Genomic DNA, 20,539 nt, shown 5'->3' on the forward strand with positions numbered 1-20,539 from the left:
ATCACGGTGTCTGAATAAAATAACCCAAGCCTTTATGGAGCTCTAAGCAGAATTTCATGTGTGGCCACCAATACCACCACCTCATTATTCCATAGCTATACTGTGTGTCATGTACCCACTATAGCATTATTTCTAATTAGATTTAAATCATACCGGTGTCGTTCTGGCTATTGTTTCAACCTTACAGGGGTAGCAAACTCACAAAAAAACTAATTAATTTTCATTTTTAACCCTTTATGGCATGAATGATATTTTTTCAGGAGAAAAAATTATATATTAAACATACATGTTTTTATTTTTACTATTCTGTTTTGACCAACTAATCATTTGAATCAGATGGAACACTTTACACGCTCTTTATATTCTTGCACACATACATATGTTTATTTATGACCCCATTGTACGTATTATTGTGTTGGACATATATATTACATTATAATAAAAATTACGTAAAAAAAATACATGGTGTAAAAAATGGGGAGCGGAGTATAATTGTATGGAGTAACAACCACTAATTTGGTTTGTTGCTTGAGGGCAACACTGTGCCAGATTGTTAAATAAGAGTGTTGCATATTAATTTAATTTAATATTAACTGTTTGATTAATAGATTAAATAGATTTGAATCGTTTACAGTGATTCAGAGTGAAAAAAAACAGTCAGACGAATAAGCAAGAATGTTAATGTGAATAATGTGAGCCAAACTGATCAAACTGACTTGTAGATCAACGAGTCGTGGGAACACACGCTGATTCTCATTTAAACTGACGGTTGAAAAGAATCGGTTCAGTGAATCTGATTCAAACTTCTCACAGAAGCCAACAACAAACACTCGTACTTGGGGTGCGACTCAGCTATTGCGCATGTGCGCTGAATATTTACTCACAGACAGCTTTGAAACGGAATAATACAATTGGTCTCTATGTAAGTACAATTTTAAACTTAAACAATATTTTTTTTTCTTAAAGTGTGCCAGACAATTTTTTTTACTGAAAAATAAGACATTATTGTGAATTCGTATGCATTCATAAACACAAGTAATGTCATAACAAAAACGCGACAGAAAGTATTAACATAAAAAACGCTAGTGATATCTATCTCTTTTGATGCAATGGATATTGAACATTTAGAATAATTTAATAAAAAATCATAAAAGGAAAACACATTATTAAGCAGTTTGGCATTGGAAATGCAAGTGACATATTCAGTACATCAAAATAAAAAAAACACAAACCTCAAGCACTGTTGTCCATGGAGCCCCTAAGGGGACATCATGTTTAAAAAAATAACACATGGACACAACTTATTAAGGCGTGGAAACGAGAAGCTAATGCATGGAACGAGAGTCTCACTGCAAGAGGCTCCAAAATATCACCATAATTAATTCCAAGATTTATTATTCTCTGGCTTGTTTAATAAAAAAAATATGATCAAACCAATCCACACAATCCAGAACAATCCTGTTTCTTTTTTTTTGCTTATGCTGCAAAAATTGCACACAACTAGCAAAATAGCAAACATTTTAAGGCTAAATACAGAGACTACCTGAGGAAAATATGTAAAAAGGAATTAAAAAGTCTATAATCTAATTAGTTAAGGCACCGCTTGGATTGAGGTGACTGTGAGAATCATTGCTGCATATATCCATGCAGCAGCTGCACTTTAACATAGCAGTAGTAGTATGCAGTTTTGAATTTAACCAGTCTTTACAGTGTCACCAGATACCAACACCCCTTTAGTGATTTAGTGCAAGCAGGCAATATTTAGCTAATCATATGCAGTGCTGGCGGACGTCCCAGACTACAGTTGTAAAATGCTGGCACATATCGGTGCTGACTTAAATAAGAGCTATATTGACTTAAAATGCTGTGTAACCGTATACTTCACTCAGTTTCTATCATTTACTAAGAAAGTGTTGCAGTAAAAAGCATAAAAATAAATTCATGCAACATGGGGAATCATGTGTTGAATAAGTGAAATACCAGGAAAAGTAAAATTGTCTGATTGTATGTTTTTTTTTAATATATAAATTAAATATAAAGTTATTTGCCATTGAAATATACAGCTTGCTATTTTTTGGGCGTTACTGTTATAAATACAAATTGTTTTTTTAACATTATATTTTGTTATGGCTTTTATTATATTGTATCATATTTCTCTTAAGAAACTCAGGATATGAGTATGAGGTTTAGTCATTTTGCCCAGTCCTAATGTAAACTGCTAAATATGCTGCATTTCACACAAGATAGATTTTGTTATTTTTGTTGACAAAACAAATAGATATTTTTAATATAACCCCAAATAAAAAAGGCGGTAAAGTATGAAAAATGGAAAACATCTAGTGTTTTACTTTTATTTATTTTGACTATTCTTTCGTTAAAAAGACAGTATAGCTAAGCTATTTTATGTCTTGTCTGCTCAACTGTTAAATATGAATCCACCCCTGCATTTTATTTCAGTTCCTCTCTTGTCCAGCAGAGGGAAGCAGCTGTACAGACTTGCATGTTTCAGTAAGAACATTTTTAGATTTAAAGGATCGAAGCTCCTGCTTTAACATTTAGCTTTTTAGCTGGTAACATTTTAATTTGCAAAAACAGATAAAAGCCCCTATCTGTTAGGTGCAATGCTATTCAAAATAAAATAAACAATAATAAATAAAAAAAAACATTACATTACCAAAAAGTTTAGACTGGATAAGATGGACAATGCTTGTTCATATACTGTTGCCATCTTAAGAGTTTGCTTTGAAGATACACATGCTGTACCATGGCAAACCAATTCACATTACAATACTTACATTATTACAATATATTTGAACAATCTCAATAGCTATAATTATCGAGGACTATCTACAAATGTTAATGAGCCGGTATGTCAACAATAAACCAGATTTTGTTTGATTTTACTTTATTTGCATAAGATAAATATGATAAATACTCACTATAATTTTATTATCAACCTGTTGTACAATATACAGACTTTTACACAGCAATTATGTCCTATTATGCTTTTCTTAGTAAGAAGTGGACTTTCCTGTGAATGGCTGGACCAAAATGTTGGCTTTGAAAAACAGCGGTTTAATTTTTAAAATTAAAAAAATGTTTTATTTCAATTTTAATATTCTTAAAAAATAAAAGTTCATTACTTGGTGTAAATGCATAATTATGCTATTTTATTATTATATCAGTGTCATAAAATGCTCTTAAAATAACAATAATTTGTTTATCGCAATTATTTCTCACAACATTTTATCCAAACTATAATATAGTTATCTAGCCCTGCCTCACATCTGCAATTCTAAATTGTATTCATACATTCAAACATTATTCATTTTAACTTTCACACAAGTAAAGATATTTTATCCACCACTGATTTTAGGATGTTTTGCAGAAGGTCTACAGTATATGCAGAAAGGGACGACATACACCGTCATCTGGAAGAAATATGGTGTAGAAAATTTAACCATTCATTAAAATATGACCTAAATTTTGTTTGGACAACGTGCTTCTGTGGACTCAGTGTTAAATTACAGTACTCCACAAACATCTGCACAAAGGTCTCCACAGGCCTTATTACAGGGAAAGAGTGAGCGCTGTGATGATAACTGTGACTCTGTGTGCGGGATTTTCTGTCAGAGGAACGGTGTCCTGTTTACAGTGTGTTGGCGCTGTTTGAAATATGAACTGTAAATCTGACTGTATTTTATCCAGACACTGCATATGCTGCACAGGGGTGATGCACAGTTTACAGTAGTGAACTGTTTGTCAGGGATAGTTATACCACACTAGTAAATAATATGCTAATAGTGAAAATGAGAAAAGCAACAAAGATGCTTTCATCCCAACTTTTTTATGAGAGAAAAATAAAGATTTACCATGGTGCTAATGATGTTTCTAACCAAAACAACTTGAACGAAAAATCACACTGTGCTTACAGTTTCTAGAGTAGGAATCTCTGAGGAGGACATGAAGGCTGCTCAATAAGGGTGCTTTCACACCTGCCTCGTTTGGTCCGGACTTTCGGACTTTTCAGTTTGGTCCGAACCAAAGTAGCAGATAAGGGGCCGCGAACCACGGTCCGGACCAAAGGACCAGATTTTGGTCCGACTAAGAGAGGTGGTCTCGGTCCGGATCTTCTGAACCATGGTCCGGTTCACCTGCAGTGTGAAAGCGCTTTTCAGGATGGTTCGAACTTTCGGACCAATTACAGGAAGCTGAGCAGGCGTTCCTCAACAACAGCAGCAGAAGAAGAAAATAAACAACTACTACTGACAGCACGCCACGCCTCGTCAGTCTCGCAAGCTTGTAGTGTATACACAGTATTTAAGCCGGACGACGCGGCACATTATATTTAAAGTCCGCTAGCTGCTCTGTACATTGTTTACTTCCGTTCAGAGGCGGAGCTAAGACATGATGCTGACAAAGTTGGCAGGACTGGGCGGCATGATGCTAACAAAGTGGGCGGGGCTGGACGCACTGGACGTGGACGTCCAACTCCGCCTTCCTGCAGGCTGCAGTCAGTACCCTCTCAAAATAACCGGAAAAGCAGGATAAATGAGCCGTGGATACAGTTACTTCAGGACAAGCACGTTCGCTCGGCGAATTTGAACTAACCTAGAGTACTGAGAGCCTGAAGTTGCTGCTGCTGGTATAAAAACATAATAGCTGCACTACTTTGGAGTCGAAATGAATCTGTTCATTCATTTTATCCTTATCCCGGAAAGGCTTTCCACCGAATGAACCACCCGCTGAATTGTCAACACGCCAACGTCAGACGCATGTCCTTCTAAAAACCAATCAGCGTCAAGTTAAGGAAAACAAATCGATACGTTAGTGATGATTAAAGGATGTAGGAGTATAGCACAAAATTTTTGGTGCACTCTCTAAACTGCAGTGTGAAAACAAAAATAAGCGGACCAAATATATACAATCTAGCAAACACATGAACTTTGGTTCCGACCACGGTCCGGAGTTTCAGGTGTGAAAGCACCCTAACTCATCTTTTGCTAAGTGCGGACCACGCCTGATAGAAGTAGAAAAGGAGGAAGAAAAAGGGGAGGGAACTCGGGGAAATTTGGGCTGGAGTTCTGAACTGCGTGCTGAAGAAGCGTGCAGTTATATCCCCCCCTTTTATTTAATGAGAAGTGGAAGAGTAGAAAAAAGGGGGTTGTTGGGGAGGAGGTGGGTTGCGAAGTTTCGTCACAAGAGGTAGTTAGTTAGGGGAGGTATTTATAGGACGGTTGATTGATACGGGGTGGAGTTAGAACGTAGAGTTCGGGCGTGGTCCTTCTCCCAAACTTTTGTTATTACATAACATCATTTTGCTAAGTGCGGACCACGCCTGATAGAAGTAGAAAAGGAGGAAGAAAAAGGGGAGGGAACTCGGGGAAATTTGGGCTGGAGTTCTGAACTGCGTGCTGAAGAAGCGTGCAGTTATATCCCCAAAATATGGAGCTTATAATGAAGCTAGTTTGAGATGAGCCTGTCTCAAATCGTCTGGTTTGGAACGGATGTATAAGTGGTACGCCTGAGAAGACCACCGTCCGAGAAGCTTGATGACATGCTCGGGGATTCCTTGTCTGGAGACGTTGGATGCTGCACCGATGCGGAATGAGGGGCGCGGAGAATTGGTCTGGTGAGTAACCGTTGACTGAAAGGATGGGGCGGAAATGTGTGTGGAACCAGTGCCTTGTGATTATACTACCAGATTCCGTAGTGAACAGAGGATCTGAAGGTGATGCTTGTTGAGAGAGCCGGAGATTTAGGTGGTGGACGAGTGGTTCGTACGGGCTGAGGGGTGAGTCAAGTTTAAACAGATGGAGGATCGTGGTTTTGCCAAGTTGGTCAGTTTTGCTTCGCTTGATTTTAAAGGTGAGAGTATCCGAGTCCAGGATGCTGAGATCTGATATGAGGGGGTATGAAAAGGAGTTCTGGGAGATTTTAAGTGAAGTGAATTCTGAGCATCTGAGGAATCCGAAGTATGCCAGGAGAAATAGCGATTGGAGCGTGGAGGATGTTGTCGGAGGGTAAAAGCCTGATCTGAGGGTTTGAATGCAACGATGGAGGATTTCTGGTGAGATGGGAGCTCGTTGTTGTGAGGATGGAGTTTCTGATTTTTGGATTCCTTTCAGGAGAAGGGAAATTTGAGGGTGATTAGAGGAAGGGTAATTAGTTTAGTGAAAAAATTGATAGCTGCCAGATGGACTCTGAGTGATGAGGAACGGGCTGAATGTTGAGTGTGAATGAAAGTAATATAAGCTGCTATTACGGATGGATGATGAGAAGGGAAAGATATATTATGTGTGGAGTGGAAATTTTTGTATGCTTTCCAGCTTGACCAGTAAGTAGAGAGTGTCTGTGGGGAAACGGCTGAAAGGATGGTTTGTTGTGCTTGGAGGATTAGTTCATTCAGACAGGGGTTAGGTGTAGTGTAGTTAGTGAAAATGGAGGTACCGGTGTTGGGTTGCAGTCTGCATGCGGAGCCAAGGATCTGAATTTCTGAAATTGAAAGCGAGAAAGAGAGTCAGCAATAGAGTTGGATAAACCTGGGATGTGGACAGCTTTAATTATAAACTGATGCTTAATGGAGTGCCAAGTGAGGCGACGGATAAAAGGCATTATTTCTAGCGATTTTGGTCGACTTTTGTTGATTTAGCTGACCATTCATGTCCCCAAAGGAGGGCAGCGACGACTATAGGATAAATCTCCCAGAGCGTAGAAGAATCGCGCAGGTGCGCAGCGGAGCGGACGAATTGCTCCGGCCAGGCAGAGGCGAACCAGCGTCCGCCGTAATAGCCACCGAAACCAGAGGAAGGTGCAGCATCAGTGAACAGCTGAACATCAGAAGGGCTGGAAACTGCGTCGGCATAGAAAAGGAGATCCCGTTCCAGTGGCGGAGGAGAGAGAGCCAGAAACGGAGCTCCGACGTGCAGTATTCGTCGAGCGTGACGAAATGGTGGAGGGATCGGACAGAAGAAGACAAGCGAAGGAGATGGGAGATGAAAGAACGACCCTGAGGTATGATTTGGGTAGCGTAATTAAAGTGGCCGAGCAGGGAAAGAAGTTGCTGCTTAGTACGGGTGGGAAAACTGAGAAAGTCGGAGATGAAAGAAGTGACGCGATTAAGCTTTTCCTGAGGAAGAGAAGCTTGGAAGGAAGCGGAGTCGAGAATGATCCCGAGGAACTCCAGAGACGTGGCGGGACCCACGGTCTTCTCCTCCGAAATCGGGACTCCGAGACGAGTGAAAGTGCTGGTCACGGCGTCAAGGCCCCGCGAGGGGGGCGAGGAAGGTGAGTCAAAGGGAAGGGAAGACATGACATTGGGCTCGGCCAGAGCGGAAAGGAGGTTAGGACAGGTGAGAGAAGAGCTCGGCGAGGCGACGAGACCGGGGTAAAAGCCAAAGAGAAAGCCGTCCAGGAGGCTGCAAACGAAGGAGGTGTCAGAGTGAGCAGACAGGTCAGCGGCGAGAGCCGGTACGATGACCGGGGTGAAGAGAAACCGCAAACCGGGCGGTGGAGGCTGCCTGGGAACAAACAGAAGCAGGGTGAGAGGGGCCGCCACACGCGGAGCAGGAGAGTGAGCTACGTCCCGCGAAAACGTGGCAATAAAGTTCCAGGTCTGGGGCGCCCCAGAATGTAGCAAGGTTCCACTGTTGAAGACGAGCTGCGGCGCGGGCTGAGAAGAGGCGGTGATATTCGTAGAAACCAGAGCCTCCAAAACAGATAGCCATATCCAAAATCAAGGACAGATAGTCGTCCAATTCCTGGCGACGTGATGGAAAAGCCGAACAGATGACATCCCTGAAGATGGAGAAGGCAAAGGCGAATTCGGCTGCAGAGAGGATTTTGGAGACGCGGGGGCCTGGTTGATGCAATGTAAGCGAGATGTCACCGGTGTCGATGACACAGGGAGCAGAAGAAGTGGAGGGGAGAAGTAGGGAGGAAAGATCGACATCCGCACCTTGAAGAATGCGGTTCTGCAGAGAGGAGGAGACCAGGGGAGGGTTCAACATCCGTGCGTTGGCCGGGGGGGCAACAGGCGGTGCCGTAGACAAGGAGAATGAAGAGCACGGAGCTCCGGTGATGGGCGCGGCGAGTGCTGCAGACTGGGGGGAACAGGGATAGAAGTGGAGGGGAGAGGCTGGACTGGCATAGAGTGAGAGAATGGGAAAGGCTGGCTGGAACACACCGGTTGGGGAACGGCAGAAGCGAAGTAAAGGGGAGGGTCGAAGGATGATTGAGGGAAGGGGTTGGACGACTGAGGGAGGGGGTTGGACAGCTGAGGGAGGGGGGGTTGGATGATCGAGGGAGGGGGTTGGACGATCGAGGGAGGGGGTTGGACGATCGAGGGAGGGGGTTGGACGATCGAGGGAGGGGGTTGGACGATTGAGGGAGGGGGTTGGACGAATGGAGGAAGCGGGGGGGAAGGAGAGAGACGAGAGAAAACAGCCGGGATCGGCAATGAAGGAGAGAAGGAGGCAGAGGAGAAGGGGAGGGGTTCGGGGCCCAGAGGAGGAGGCGCTGAGGCCAAAGCAGGTGGAGGGTGTGTGAGTTGAGCGGGTGACGTCATCGGACCGCGACGCCGGTGCGGCTCCTGCGTGCTGTTTTCCACCCAACGAGGAGAGATAGAGCGAAAAAAGTTCCGCTTTAGGAGCAGAACGGGGGAAAGGGACGCCGCGGTCCTTCAAAACCCGCTGTAACTTAACAACAGTCCAATCGGACATGCGAGGAGGCTGGGATTTACCAGAAGAGAGGTGCTCGGCCGGGGAAGGGGGTGCGGGGCCGGCTAAGGAAGCCGGGCGCCCAGAGCGGGGAGCCCGACCAGGAGGAGTAGGGGAAGGAGGAGAAGAGCGGCGGGAGCGCTGAGATCCGGGGGTGCGTTGGTGAGGACGACCAGCTCGGGAGGAAGAATGGGTAGAACCAGGAGTAGAACCAGGAGTAGCCGGAATGGAGACGACAGACCTCAAGCGATGAGCCCGGCGAGAGGGAGCAGGAGCAGAGACAGGCTGGCTGGGAGGGAAGAGGTCCTCATCGGAGGCTGTGAGTTGGAGATCCATAGGGAGCGAGCAAATGCTGGCAGGTGAGTGCGTCAAATTCGATCGTTGCGAAGTTTCGTCACGAGAGGTAGTTAGTTAGGGGAGGTATTTATAGGACGGTTGATTGATACAGGGTGGAGTTAAAACGTAGAGTTCGGGCATGGTCCTTCTCCCAAACTTTTGTTATTACATAACATCATTTAAATATTCATTTTTGCATTGTCATTGTACATACTTTACATATGGTAGACAGTGGTAACCACAGTCATGCGAATAGAATAGGAATTATCAGATTTTCCTGTCCACCTTAAAAAAGTCAAACTATCTATGATATGCGGAATTGGGCAGAGCAATACGAGTTTGGCATTTAATGAATATACATTGAGAATAAATTGATTGTTCTGCGTATGTCCAGTTGCCCTAACTCCAGATTATCAAACAGTCTGTTAAAGTTGACACCAAATTATAAAAAAAGAACTATTACACTGTGAATAGCCTAAAGAAGAAGAACTATTACTTTACCATTTTTTATTGACCTTGAACTTGGCATTCAAAATAAACGGGGAAGGAGAATAAATTGTCTGTTCTGTGTATGTCCAGTCGCCCTAACTCCAGATTATCAAATAGTCTGTTGAAGTTGACACCAAATTATGAAAATAGAACTATTATAATAGTCTAAATAATAAGGAACATTACTGTTTGGGAATATTACATTTTAAACAAATGTAATATTCATTGTAGGCCAGTCCCACGTTTACACAGTGACGTTCACACAGTTTTTAGACAGGTCGTAATGGAGTGAAACATTTTGAACAAAAGCCAGTTTTCTTGATGCTGGTTGTAACAAGCCCATTTGGTCACTTGGCTGCATTATTTTCCCTCAGGGGAATCTTTAACACCATCTTACAGCTGATAGTGACGCTGAAGTGAAGTTGATTAATATGACCCTTCAGAAGGAGTCTGTAAACATACTGGTGTTCAAAACTTGGCAGCAGAAATAAGAGAGGTTTCTTTTTTCAGCCTTAAAACTAATAATGGATAAAGCTTTTTCACTACATGAAAAAAATTACCTTAAATGCCTTTATTGTACTAGAAAGCAAAAAGCTACACAGCTAACAAGAAAAAAAGAATGGCAAGCTGATCGCTAACCCTTGGAGGCTAAAATGGTAGAGGGTCAATGTGTTCATTCAAAAACTGTCCCCTCCTCCCATTGTAGAGTGAGTACCCGCTTGTGTAATACAGGTATGATGCACTTTCTAGTGATGAGGTGAAGCTGGTGATGCATGTTATGAAAACAGCATTGAATCATGGCCAAGATTTGTCTTGGCAGGGTGTACTGCACATCATCATCTTAGTATAGTATGACTGGTTTTCCATCACCAAAATCTTTTTTTCCAATTCTTAAGAAAAGTCTTAGAAAAAAGTTAATATCAGTTTCAAGATATGTTTTTAAACCACATAATTGTTCACAGGTCACTTTTTCACTCTTTACACTATACCTTATACATTAAATAAAATTACAAATACTGTACATTGATGAATGTCAAAACCCAAATAAACATTAATGAATGTCCAAATCTTTGTGAAAACTGCATAACTGGACTTAGGAATAAATTTATTTTCAATTAAGGATGACTAGTAATTTAGGCCTATTTTTAGTAACTTTTCTAGCATTTATAACTAGCCGACTGTCACTGGGGTGGATGGTACCCTAGAAAGTGTGTCCAATACAGTACCTTTTGTTTAAGGATAAAAATACTTTATAAATACTGTACAATATTATTTTTTATGATTGTTGTTTCTGCTGTATTGTATTTAAAACCAGCAATGAAAATGTACAACAATACACCTTTCTGTCCACGTCCACAATTATACCATAAAGATCATACACTTTCTATTAGATTACTAAATATTTTTTCAACATTCATCTGTTGTTCTATGTATTATACAAATGTACATATGATAACTCCCACTGTTCCCACTGTACCCATCAACGAAATACAATTTAAAATCTGTCATTTCTAAATTTCCTTATATGGGGTCCTGGATCATTTTCTCTTTTACAGAAACTATTCTGTGGTTTTATAGGTATGGTCAGGATGCACACCTCTGTAATTTTCTAGGCATATATCCTGTGACACTAAACACAAAGATCTTTGGCCAATGATACAGACTATTTATTCCCTAGTGAGCACATTCATCAGAAATACTCCACTTAATATTTAACACTTTCCAAAACCTGGAATAAAAATGATTTGTTAGAGTTACTTAACTGTTTTCTTGGACCGGATTGAACCTTGACGCCATCCTACGATATGATGGATGATACCACCCCTGCTAAAACAAAAAACAGCCTGGCCAGATCGAGTTAGTCAAATTGGTTAAGCTGAGTTACCTTTTTTAGCTCAAGTTTGTAACACTAGTTTACCTGTTTAGCTCAAATTGGTTAAGCCGAGTTTGGCTGTTTGAAATTGGATGAATTACAAGCTTAATCAACCTGGCCAAGCATGACCACCATCACCAGCCTGGATAATCAGCATCACCAGGCATGGCTAGAATCAAATTTAACACACATAATGCTGGCCAAGAACCAGTAAAAACTCTAGCTAATGTATGTTTTCATCTGGATGACCAGCTTTTTAAGCACCCTGGCCATCAATAATTACTTTAAAAGCTGATCTTGAGCTGAATTTTTCAGCAGGAAAACTCGCTCATCCTGTGGTCATTTATCTCTGAAAATACATAAATTTTATTAAAGTTCAAACTCCTCTAGATTAATTAATCCAAATCTAACTGGGCATGTAATTACATCCCTAATAATAAATTATTTAGACATTTTGAAAAATGGTTGTAACAATTCCCTTTTAAATTCCTTCCATTCCCTTCCACTAGGAAATTGTGTAAGGTTCTCCAGAATGGAGAATTCAACACCACACCACTCTGAATAACTTGTTTCTATCGTAACCATGTAATTATACAGAGTTTTTTTTATGTTGGTGGAAATCCGATGTAGTAGGTAGTTTTAGCTGATCTGTTTAAGCAGGCGCTGCTGGAAAAACAGCTTGGCCAGCCAAATTGGATCAAATGGTTAACCAGTCGAGCTCTTGACCAGCATTGGGTATGTTTTGGTTTGAGATGAATGGTTTAATCAGCTACATGATCGACCAGAACAAGCTAGACAAGCAGTCTGACTAACCTTGATCACCATGACCTGCCAGAAAATCTAATTTAGCATTTTGTCCAAAGATTTACTTTTTAAAGTCTAAATAAAATAAAATATTAAATGTTCTTTATTATTTTAGTACGTTTTAATTTGGTTTGCAGTGGGAATATAGCTAACAGCGTTTTTTTATTTATTTATTTTTTCAGGAGTATTATGGCCATTCTTACTACTTGTTTATGAAGCTCTGAGAAAGGAGCATTATCTGCTCATGATCTGTTACAGGGCTGCTGTGATTACCACCAGGGAACTACATATATCCCTGCTGCATATTGATGCTAATGTTACAGTTAGCTAATACAGTGTTCAGATTTTGACGTGGTGGCATCTTTACTGGTAGCCTAGCCTTCAGCTTCTCCGTCACGAGACACTTCCAATGTCGGCAGTGTGTACACTGCTTCACGGAGCTGTTTCGCTGCCTTTTGTTTGGTTATTGTGATCAAAGGAACATAAATACAGTCAATTCCAGTCATGAGCAAAGGAAATAAACATTTTACTGATGCTGGATGACTGTCTATTAATATAAAAAATATTAAGATTGTATAAACTGTAAAGCATGATATGTATGTCAAAGTTATTACATGCATTACAAGAATAAAGTCATAATAAAGTTATTTTGACTTTATTCTTGTTATATAACGACTTTTATGGATTATTACAACTTCAATCTTCCAATGTTACAACTTTATTTTTTAAAATTTGTTAATGTTGCTCTGTAATAATAAAATATACCATCCCTGCTAAAAATGCTTAACAATGAGCTAAAAATATGAACGGAATTTTGATATGTGATCATATTTTGATCAAAGGTTTACTTTGTAAAGTCCACGCACAATAAAACATGGATTGTTCTTTACTATTTTAGCATGTTATATTATAATTTGCTACCAGAATAATAACAGATTAATGATGATTGCTAACAGTTAACTGCCAATGCTGTTGTCCCAGCTAAATTAATGGCTGTTGTTTGATAACAGATGGAAGGCACTGTGCTGGTTAGATTAGTAGGTTCTGGTGATTGATATGATTTGTGGATTATGTCTATCGCTCACTCCAGTCTTTAGTTACTGACCTCAGAACACCAGAATGCAGCTAGCGACTTAATGCTAACGAACAGCCAAACTCAGTAGTAAAGATTGGAGCGTGTTAGCCTGAATGCTTACTTTTTTTTCTAAATGAATTAATTGCTGAACTTTGATATCAGAATAATGTCACTGTGCTGGTTAGAGGGTAAGTTGTGATGTTTGATATGTTAAAAAGTCTGTGACTAGTCTTTAATTTTGAGAGGGTGTCAGACTTAAGTCTATTAAAGTCTTTTCATAGTGTTTTTAAAGCCGTGTAGTGTATGGTTAGCATTAGCAGGATCTCCACTCTGTGCTGGACTGTTTCCACTGGGAGGAATCTTTCCCTTACTGATTAGTAATAGCACACACACACACACACACACACACTCCCTGGACTCAGCGTTGCCCTGGATACCATGGCAGGCTAATCATCACATTGCTCAACTGTGATAACTCATCACCCTCTGCCCCTCGCGCCGCTGGGCGGAAGGGCGTGGTCTAGGTAGAAAGTCTCGAGCGAAGTCTGAAGCTCTGCACTCTGCTACCATCATCGCTGCTCTCAGCTCACAGCTCTCAGCTCTGCTCCTTCCAGCTTCAGCCCAGCTCCTCTCCTCTCACTCCTCCTGCCCGGTAAGACCTGACCTCTCTGCTTTATATCTCTTACTGACAGTTTTAACTGCAGGATATAGAGTAAATATAGTTTAAATACAGTATCAGAGCACTCTGTTACTCTGTGAGGACAGTTAGATATACAGTTATATCACAGGGATTAAACAGACACTACAGACTGTCTGTCCTTCAGTGAGGCATGTTAGTCTAAACACGACTTAACACTGTTTACTATTGACTAAACTGTAGGTTTTGTAAAAGTATTAGCTACAGAATCTACATCTCTGAATTTAATCCTCCAGTAATTCATTAACTGAACATTAACATAGTTCATTCACTCTTACAGTGCTGGTTTGAGTCTGCTGTTCATTAGAGGTGGCAAGTAAAAATCCTGAGGTGAATTTTTACTTTAATAATTTGATACCTTTGCACAGCACTTTAATTTGTTAATTTAACATTCATTGTTATAGTGTTGACGTTCTGTGCTCTTTATGTCTCTTTATGGCTAACAAAGTCTGGATGAAAGTTGTCTCTATATATGTATAATGTTAATTTAATGCATATTTAGTGCAATCAAATGCAGTCACAATGCAGTATCAAATTTAAAAAGAAAACAAGGACCAGCCTGCTTTCATTTTTATCCTTTTAAATTCACCAGATTCAGTGATGTATATCGTTGCTGTCCAATAAAAAACAAGTATCTCCAAAACAGCAACTTTACAGGAGAGAGGAAAAAAAACTTCTAAACTTTCAATAGAAGTTAATGTTTATTTCACATATTGAAGTATTTCTATTCATCAAGACATTTTGGCACAGTGTAAGGGACAGTTTTTCTGTTCAAATTATTTAGTAAACTAAAAATCTGCAAAAATGGAGAAACTTGTTTTTTACTGGACAGTGATGGTATGAACTCAACAGTGTCTGTGTGTGTGTGTGTGTGTGTGTGTGTGTGTATGTGTGTGTGTGTGTGTGTCGGTGTAATTTTATTTTCTTGGGGGGGTGCAAACACATTAAATAAGTAATTTTCCATTTACACAGTCATGATACTAATTATTAAGCCTATACATTAATAATTAAAACTAGCACAAATTTTGTCTATGTTTTTTCGTTTGAAACAAATCAGTTTGACTGTTAAAGCACATCCTTGCTCTTCTGGCTTCTCCTCCAGATATTGCTAAGGAGTGGCCAATCTTGGGCCTGTTCCAAGAACCACCTAAAAAATATGATACGTTCACTGTGGTGCCGTCTCCATCCTCTCTCCCACTTCTTTTTTTTTTCCTATTTTTTTCTCCTTTCCAAGTCAACACTACATTTTTCCAGTCATTTATAATTAGCTTGGGGAGCACTCTCTAGCATAAAAATCATCAGGACGGTTCCTTTTCATTTTCCACTTACCCAGCTTAATCTCTCTACTGTTTAAGCCATTTAATTGGGTGTAATTGCCAATGTGACTGGGAATGTGTGTCTGTGTGTGTGTTCTTGCTTGCCTGAATGTGTTTTCCATGTTTATTCTTATGGGCATTACTCATCAAGTGTGCACACAGTCATTCCAGCAGGGGAAAAAGAGCTTTTTTCATGTGGAGAGTGACACACACTCGCTGAAGGAGAGGGCAGTTGTAACCACAAGAGCAGTGATGAACAAGCATATTTTTCTTAATGTGGATGATGTCATTTACTTCTTAGTAACTTTGAGTTGAAGTAAGTTTTGGGCTCTCTTTCATTCTCTCTCTCTTTCTTATACACACACAGTGTTGAACTACAGAAGCCATGCCGTCAGAACTGGAAAAGGCTATGGAGTCTCTGATCCTGGTGTTCCACCGATATGCTGCCCGAGAGGGAAACACCAACACTCTGAGCCGCCGCGAGCTCAGAGAACTGATGGAGAATGAACTTTCCAACTTCCTCAAGGTATGGAACAAGTGACTCTCTCTCTCTCTCTCTCTCTCTCTCTTTCTTTCTCATAACACTAAGGAGACTGCTACCTAAACAGAATAAAAAACATTCAATATGGTCTCCTACACTAAATGTGGAAAATTTGCATGGACAAATCCTGTCCGCTGGTCACATTGCCTTGCATGACAAATTGCCAATAATTCACATCTCCTCGAGCACAGTAGCCAATGTTCAACTTCACCCACAAGATAACACCTCACAATTTGCTGGTGTTCCCAAGCAGTCCTCAAGAAGTAACACTTCTTGATCAATGTACACACTGTTCCATGCAATTCCATGAAATGAGCATGACTTCTATATGCAGGGGCTTTTACATCAAACAGTAAACAAAGTCTTATTTTACATTTTTTTTATTAAAACCCGTTTTGGACAGTATCCTTCCCATTGAGAGTCTCCATTTAAAGAGAAGTGCATAGTCCAGGGCTAGGCCAAATTGTTGGTCATTTGGTCAAGTTTTCGGAGGGGGGATGAGGGAAGGATAGGTGGTATATGATCCAAATAAAATTTTGCCTAGAAAATTAGATAGTCTACCGAAGTCTATCCACCAGACTAATATAGAAAAATAGATAAACAGTGAACGAAACCTGCACATAGGAAAGTGTAGACTCTGCAGCAAAAACTTGTGCAATACTTCGCTAAGAAGCATTTCAAATACGTGTAAATGTAAAGATAATTAAATTTCAAATAAACAGAAAACAAGTCTTGATAATAATGAGAGGAGGGATTCAGAGCAGGTCCAGTACAGAGCAGAGGAAGAATGGAGAATCTGTGTGAGTTTGCACTGGTATCCAGTTGCTATATGCTTTACTATTAGATGACCTAAAAATACTGTAGTGGAGCTTCCTTCAGGTTCTATAAGATTGTCATGCTCTTTTTGGTATGATATTAGTCTGAATAAACTAAACTTGATTCTTCCCTGTCTCTCTTCCTGCAGTCTCAGAAGGACCCATTTACAGTGGACAAGATCATGAAGGACCTGGACACAAACCGAGACGGAGAAGTGAGCTTCGAGGAGTTTGTGTCTTTAGTGGTGGGGCTGTCCATCGCCTGTGAGCAGTGTTATCAGTTGCACCTGAAGAAGCTAGGAACCCGAAAATGAGCAGTGGCACAACGTGGAATGTTTTACTCTTTTATATTCAAATGACATGATAATCATGTTGTCTGTTAAAATGAAAAATTGTATGAATTGCTTTGAAACTGGAGCTGAAATTTGTATGTGTGTTTTTATGTTAATAAAATAGAATAAGAGAAAGAAAAAGTGTGTATGTGTGAGTGTGAATGACACATTCTCAGCCCCGTTTGAAGTTGTGACTCAATGCACAAGCTTTGGGGTAAAAGTCCAGTAGGGAACTGGGTAAGACATGCCTATTTATGACATCCTGCTCTTTGCTCTGCATAGTTTGGTTTATAGCTTTACGCAAGAATGTAGTGTTTTCATTTTCTGTTGGGTGGGGTTTTCAAACACAGTATTGGTTGAAGACCCCAACAACTGGTACTGGAAACCACTAAACTAGCCCTAATCTAGACTTGAAGAGTATACACAGATATACAAGAGTAAAATAAAAGTTTAACTTTCAAAACATTGTTAAAACCATTACTGTCATACCATATTACTATATTATCATTGCCATACTGCAAATACAATACTATATATATATAGGTATTTTCCCCTTTCTCCAAGCTGACCATCATGACCAAGCCAGTTGACCAGAATGTCTGGCTTGGACATGCTTGGTCCTACTGGTTGACTAGACTTGATGTGGTCCTATATTAGTCAACCAGCAGAACCAAGCATAATCAAAATCAAATGCCACATACACTAATTCAACTTATAAGTTGTATAAGGCATGTTTTCATCTAGGTGACCAGTTTTCATCCTGCTGGCTTGACCATCAAAGACCAGCATAGTCCATCTGAAACCAGTAACCAGGAAAACCAGGTCTAGAGCTTGATTTTCATATTAACATGGGAAGTGTTTTGAAATGTTTTACTGATGAAAATGGCTCTAATCAGTTTTGAGCCCATCATGGGTAGGCTGAACACACATACTGTGTTTTGACTCTTGACACTGTGCTGCAATTAAACCTGCATGCTGACACTCCAGTGCAGAATGTACAGAATGTCTATCAGAATCACACGGCCCTGCATACTTCAGGCCAGTGCTGTAGAAATAGTACAGTTACTGCCTACATCCCGACGCACTGGAAAAACACTGATTATTCACTGTTTATTTCAGAGCTAGTGGTGGTGCTAGCAGACGACAGCGTTGTATCCCCCCGTTTTTTCCAGCTTTGTCATATTTCCTCCTTTCCCTGCCCGCTTTGTTTAAGTGGGTGTGACCCTGACTGTGGTCAGCCCCTGTTACTGGTTGCCATGCAAACACAAGGTTGCTCAGTGACCCGGGTTGTTTTGGGGCGGACACCAGAGGGAGTCTTCAGAGTTCAGAGGAATCCTTAAAACCACAGAGTTTCCCATTTTACTCTTACCTCAGTCTCAAAACTGTTTCTGACTACTTTTCATGGAATATATGAACATGATATCTATCAATTATTTATTTTTTCTGAGCCTGGATGGCTGTAGGATTTAAAAATATGATTTGATAATCATGCATCAATGTAAAACTATGGGCAATTCTGTGTTCGAGGAATACTTAAGGGCCTGCTTGTCAAGAAAAAATGGTTCCTAAGTTCAATTCTCAGTAATTTGTCCCTGCTATATTTGTCAGGGTTGACTCTAATGTCTGGAGACATGTTTTGATCACAAGGGTTTTAATTTTCTTTAAACAAATTATGGAGGAAAAAGAGGACACCAAAGTAAACAAGACAAAAACTCAAACTGAGGCAAACTGAAGTTTATAAAGATGCACCACATAGAAGTGTGAGTTATGGGTAAAAACATTGTGTATTCAGTTAACTTGACCTGGCTTTCTGCTTTTTCACACTATTAACCAATGACTGTAGAAAAGAATGTAACATCTGGGTTACATGATGGGTAACTCCACCCATTCCCAACATTTCAACGACAAATCAGACCATTTTTTTTTATTCCATTTTTCCTTCCTTTGTTCATCTCCAGTGTCTAATTCCAATAGTTAGTTTTCTTCTTTATGTAATATTGGATCATCATTTATTTTCTTCTAGAAATTAGACAGTTAGACAAGGCTGGAACACACTGCCCTGCTAAACAAATCCAGCTCATGACCAGAAAAATACCCTTGGCCAGCATAGGGTGTTTTTTTTTTCAGAATGACCAGCTAGACTCATACTCTTATTAATAATTTGATGTTCTGCTATTGATTGCATTAACAGACACTATGCACAGCATTCTTTGCATTTTCCGGTAATTCTGATGTAAAATGGCCATTATTATCAAATTAGTTCTTAGCCAGGAAGCTATTCCTAGTGCAGTTAGGGCTTCTCAGAAAGTGCTCTCAGCAAATGCATTTTTTGGTCTGGAAAGAGTCCAAATACTGTTTTAATAACATTATTTATAATAATAATAATAATAATAATAGCAAACAGAGCTGACAAAGCTTCAGTACTGTAATTTGATGGAAATGTAAATAATTTAATAATAAAATAAACCGGCTGCACTTTTACTATTTACTCTGGTTGCAAACTTGATAACATGGCATGCATGTTTCGCTTTATTTCTAATGAAAGGAACAAAAAATGGAACCAGAGTGTCCACAAAAATAGTACAATAATTAGTGTTTCAATAATTTTGTAACACTGTTTATAATCTCAACAGTATATATTTTATTCCATATATATTTCATTATTAAAAACAAAAAATGCATCACAAACTGTAGAGTACAAACAATGTATGCTTGAATTTTCAATGTACATCATAATGCAATGCCCACCGCAGACGTCCTCTCAAAGCAACACAGGTAGGTAGTTTGTTGTTTGGTCTTTTCCTAGTACGTTTACTATGTAATATATTATATATAGTGAACAAAATGTATTACAGTGTTTTCATCAATCATTTCTACTAATTATACAGTCATTATCTCTTTATAATAGTTACTTCATAAACTCTCTGCCTTGAAATGTATTCACTGTGTTGGTAATTGATTAGGAGTTTGAGTCAGTGTGAGAGAATGTTACTATTCATTCATGTTATCTCACTGACCTGACTGACTATCCTACAGTTAAGTAGATCATTAACAAACAAGCTGTCCTGGAGGCAGTGTAGTCAATATCCCCCCAAAAAAGAAAAGGCTTTAAACTCTTAAAGTTTAAAGTTTGCAGATTTTAGCTCTACAAAATAAAAACATTGTGTATTATGCCACCCTATTTTAATGGTATTAGCTTTAGTGGTCATTTAGACTTTCCTACTGTTTTCTTAGTAGTAAAATATACGAGAGTAGTAAAGACTCCTCCCAGTGTAAGAAAGTCATTGTTAAGGGAGGAGTGTTAGTTGTATTGGCTGAGGCAGGGTGTTTTCAGTGTGTCCACAGGGTGGCGTTATAGTTCAGTACAGGAACCTATAGCCTTTACAGTGGGAGTTAAACAGATGGTTTTCCACTGGAGTCCACTGAGAATCTGAACACTGAAATAGCTGTTTCTTACTCAAAAAAAAGCTTCTGCTGCAACATCATTTTTCTCTGACTCTAGTCTAAGTTGTATTGCATAATCACTGCAATAATAATAATAATA

The 20,539-nt window shown here is 39.8% G+C and overlaps 1 protein-coding gene across 2 annotated transcripts; it reads left to right on the forward strand.

Annotated features, from left to right (window-relative positions):
* The first annotated feature begins 13,788 nt into the window (after positions 1 to 13,788).
* Positions 13,789 to 17,136, forward strand: s100a10a (S100 calcium binding protein A10a). Of its 2 annotated transcripts, XM_015607411.3 has the most exons (4): positions 13,838 to 13,946; positions 14,272 to 14,321; positions 15,675 to 15,833; positions 16,813 to 17,136. In XM_015607411.3, exons 3-4 carry the CDS (start codon positions 15,693 to 15,695, stop codon positions 16,975 to 16,977), a joined length of 306 nt encoding a protein of 101 aa, XP_015462897.1. In that variant the 5' UTR covers positions 13,838 to 13,946; positions 14,272 to 14,321; positions 15,675 to 15,692; the 3' UTR covers positions 16,978 to 17,136. The 2 variants fall into 2 exon arrangements, with proteins under 2 accessions (XP_007230620.1, XP_015462897.1); XM_007230558.4 differs by lacking the exon at positions 14,272 to 14,321 and having other exon boundaries at positions 13,789 to 13,946.
* The last annotated feature ends 3,403 nt before the right edge of the window (positions 17,137 to 20,539 follow it).

Source organism: Astyanax mexicanus, chromosome 3 (assembly GCF_023375975.1).
Source record: "Astyanax mexicanus isolate ESR-SI-001 chromosome 3, AstMex3_surface, whole genome shotgun sequence".
NCBI classification, from domain to species: Eukaryota; Metazoa; Chordata; class Actinopteri; order Characiformes; family Acestrorhamphidae; genus Astyanax; species Astyanax mexicanus.

Bases quoted from the DNA above. Each gene is read 5' to 3' on its own strand.
- s100a10a (XM_007230558.4), top strand. From the start codon at position 15,693: ATGCCGTCAGAACTGGAAAAGGCTATGGAGTCTCTGATCCTGGTGTTC. The intron at 15,834-16,812 runs GTATGGAACAAG...CTCTTCCTGCAG, and splicing joins AACTTTCCAACTTCCTCAAG to TCTCAGAAGGACCCATTTAC.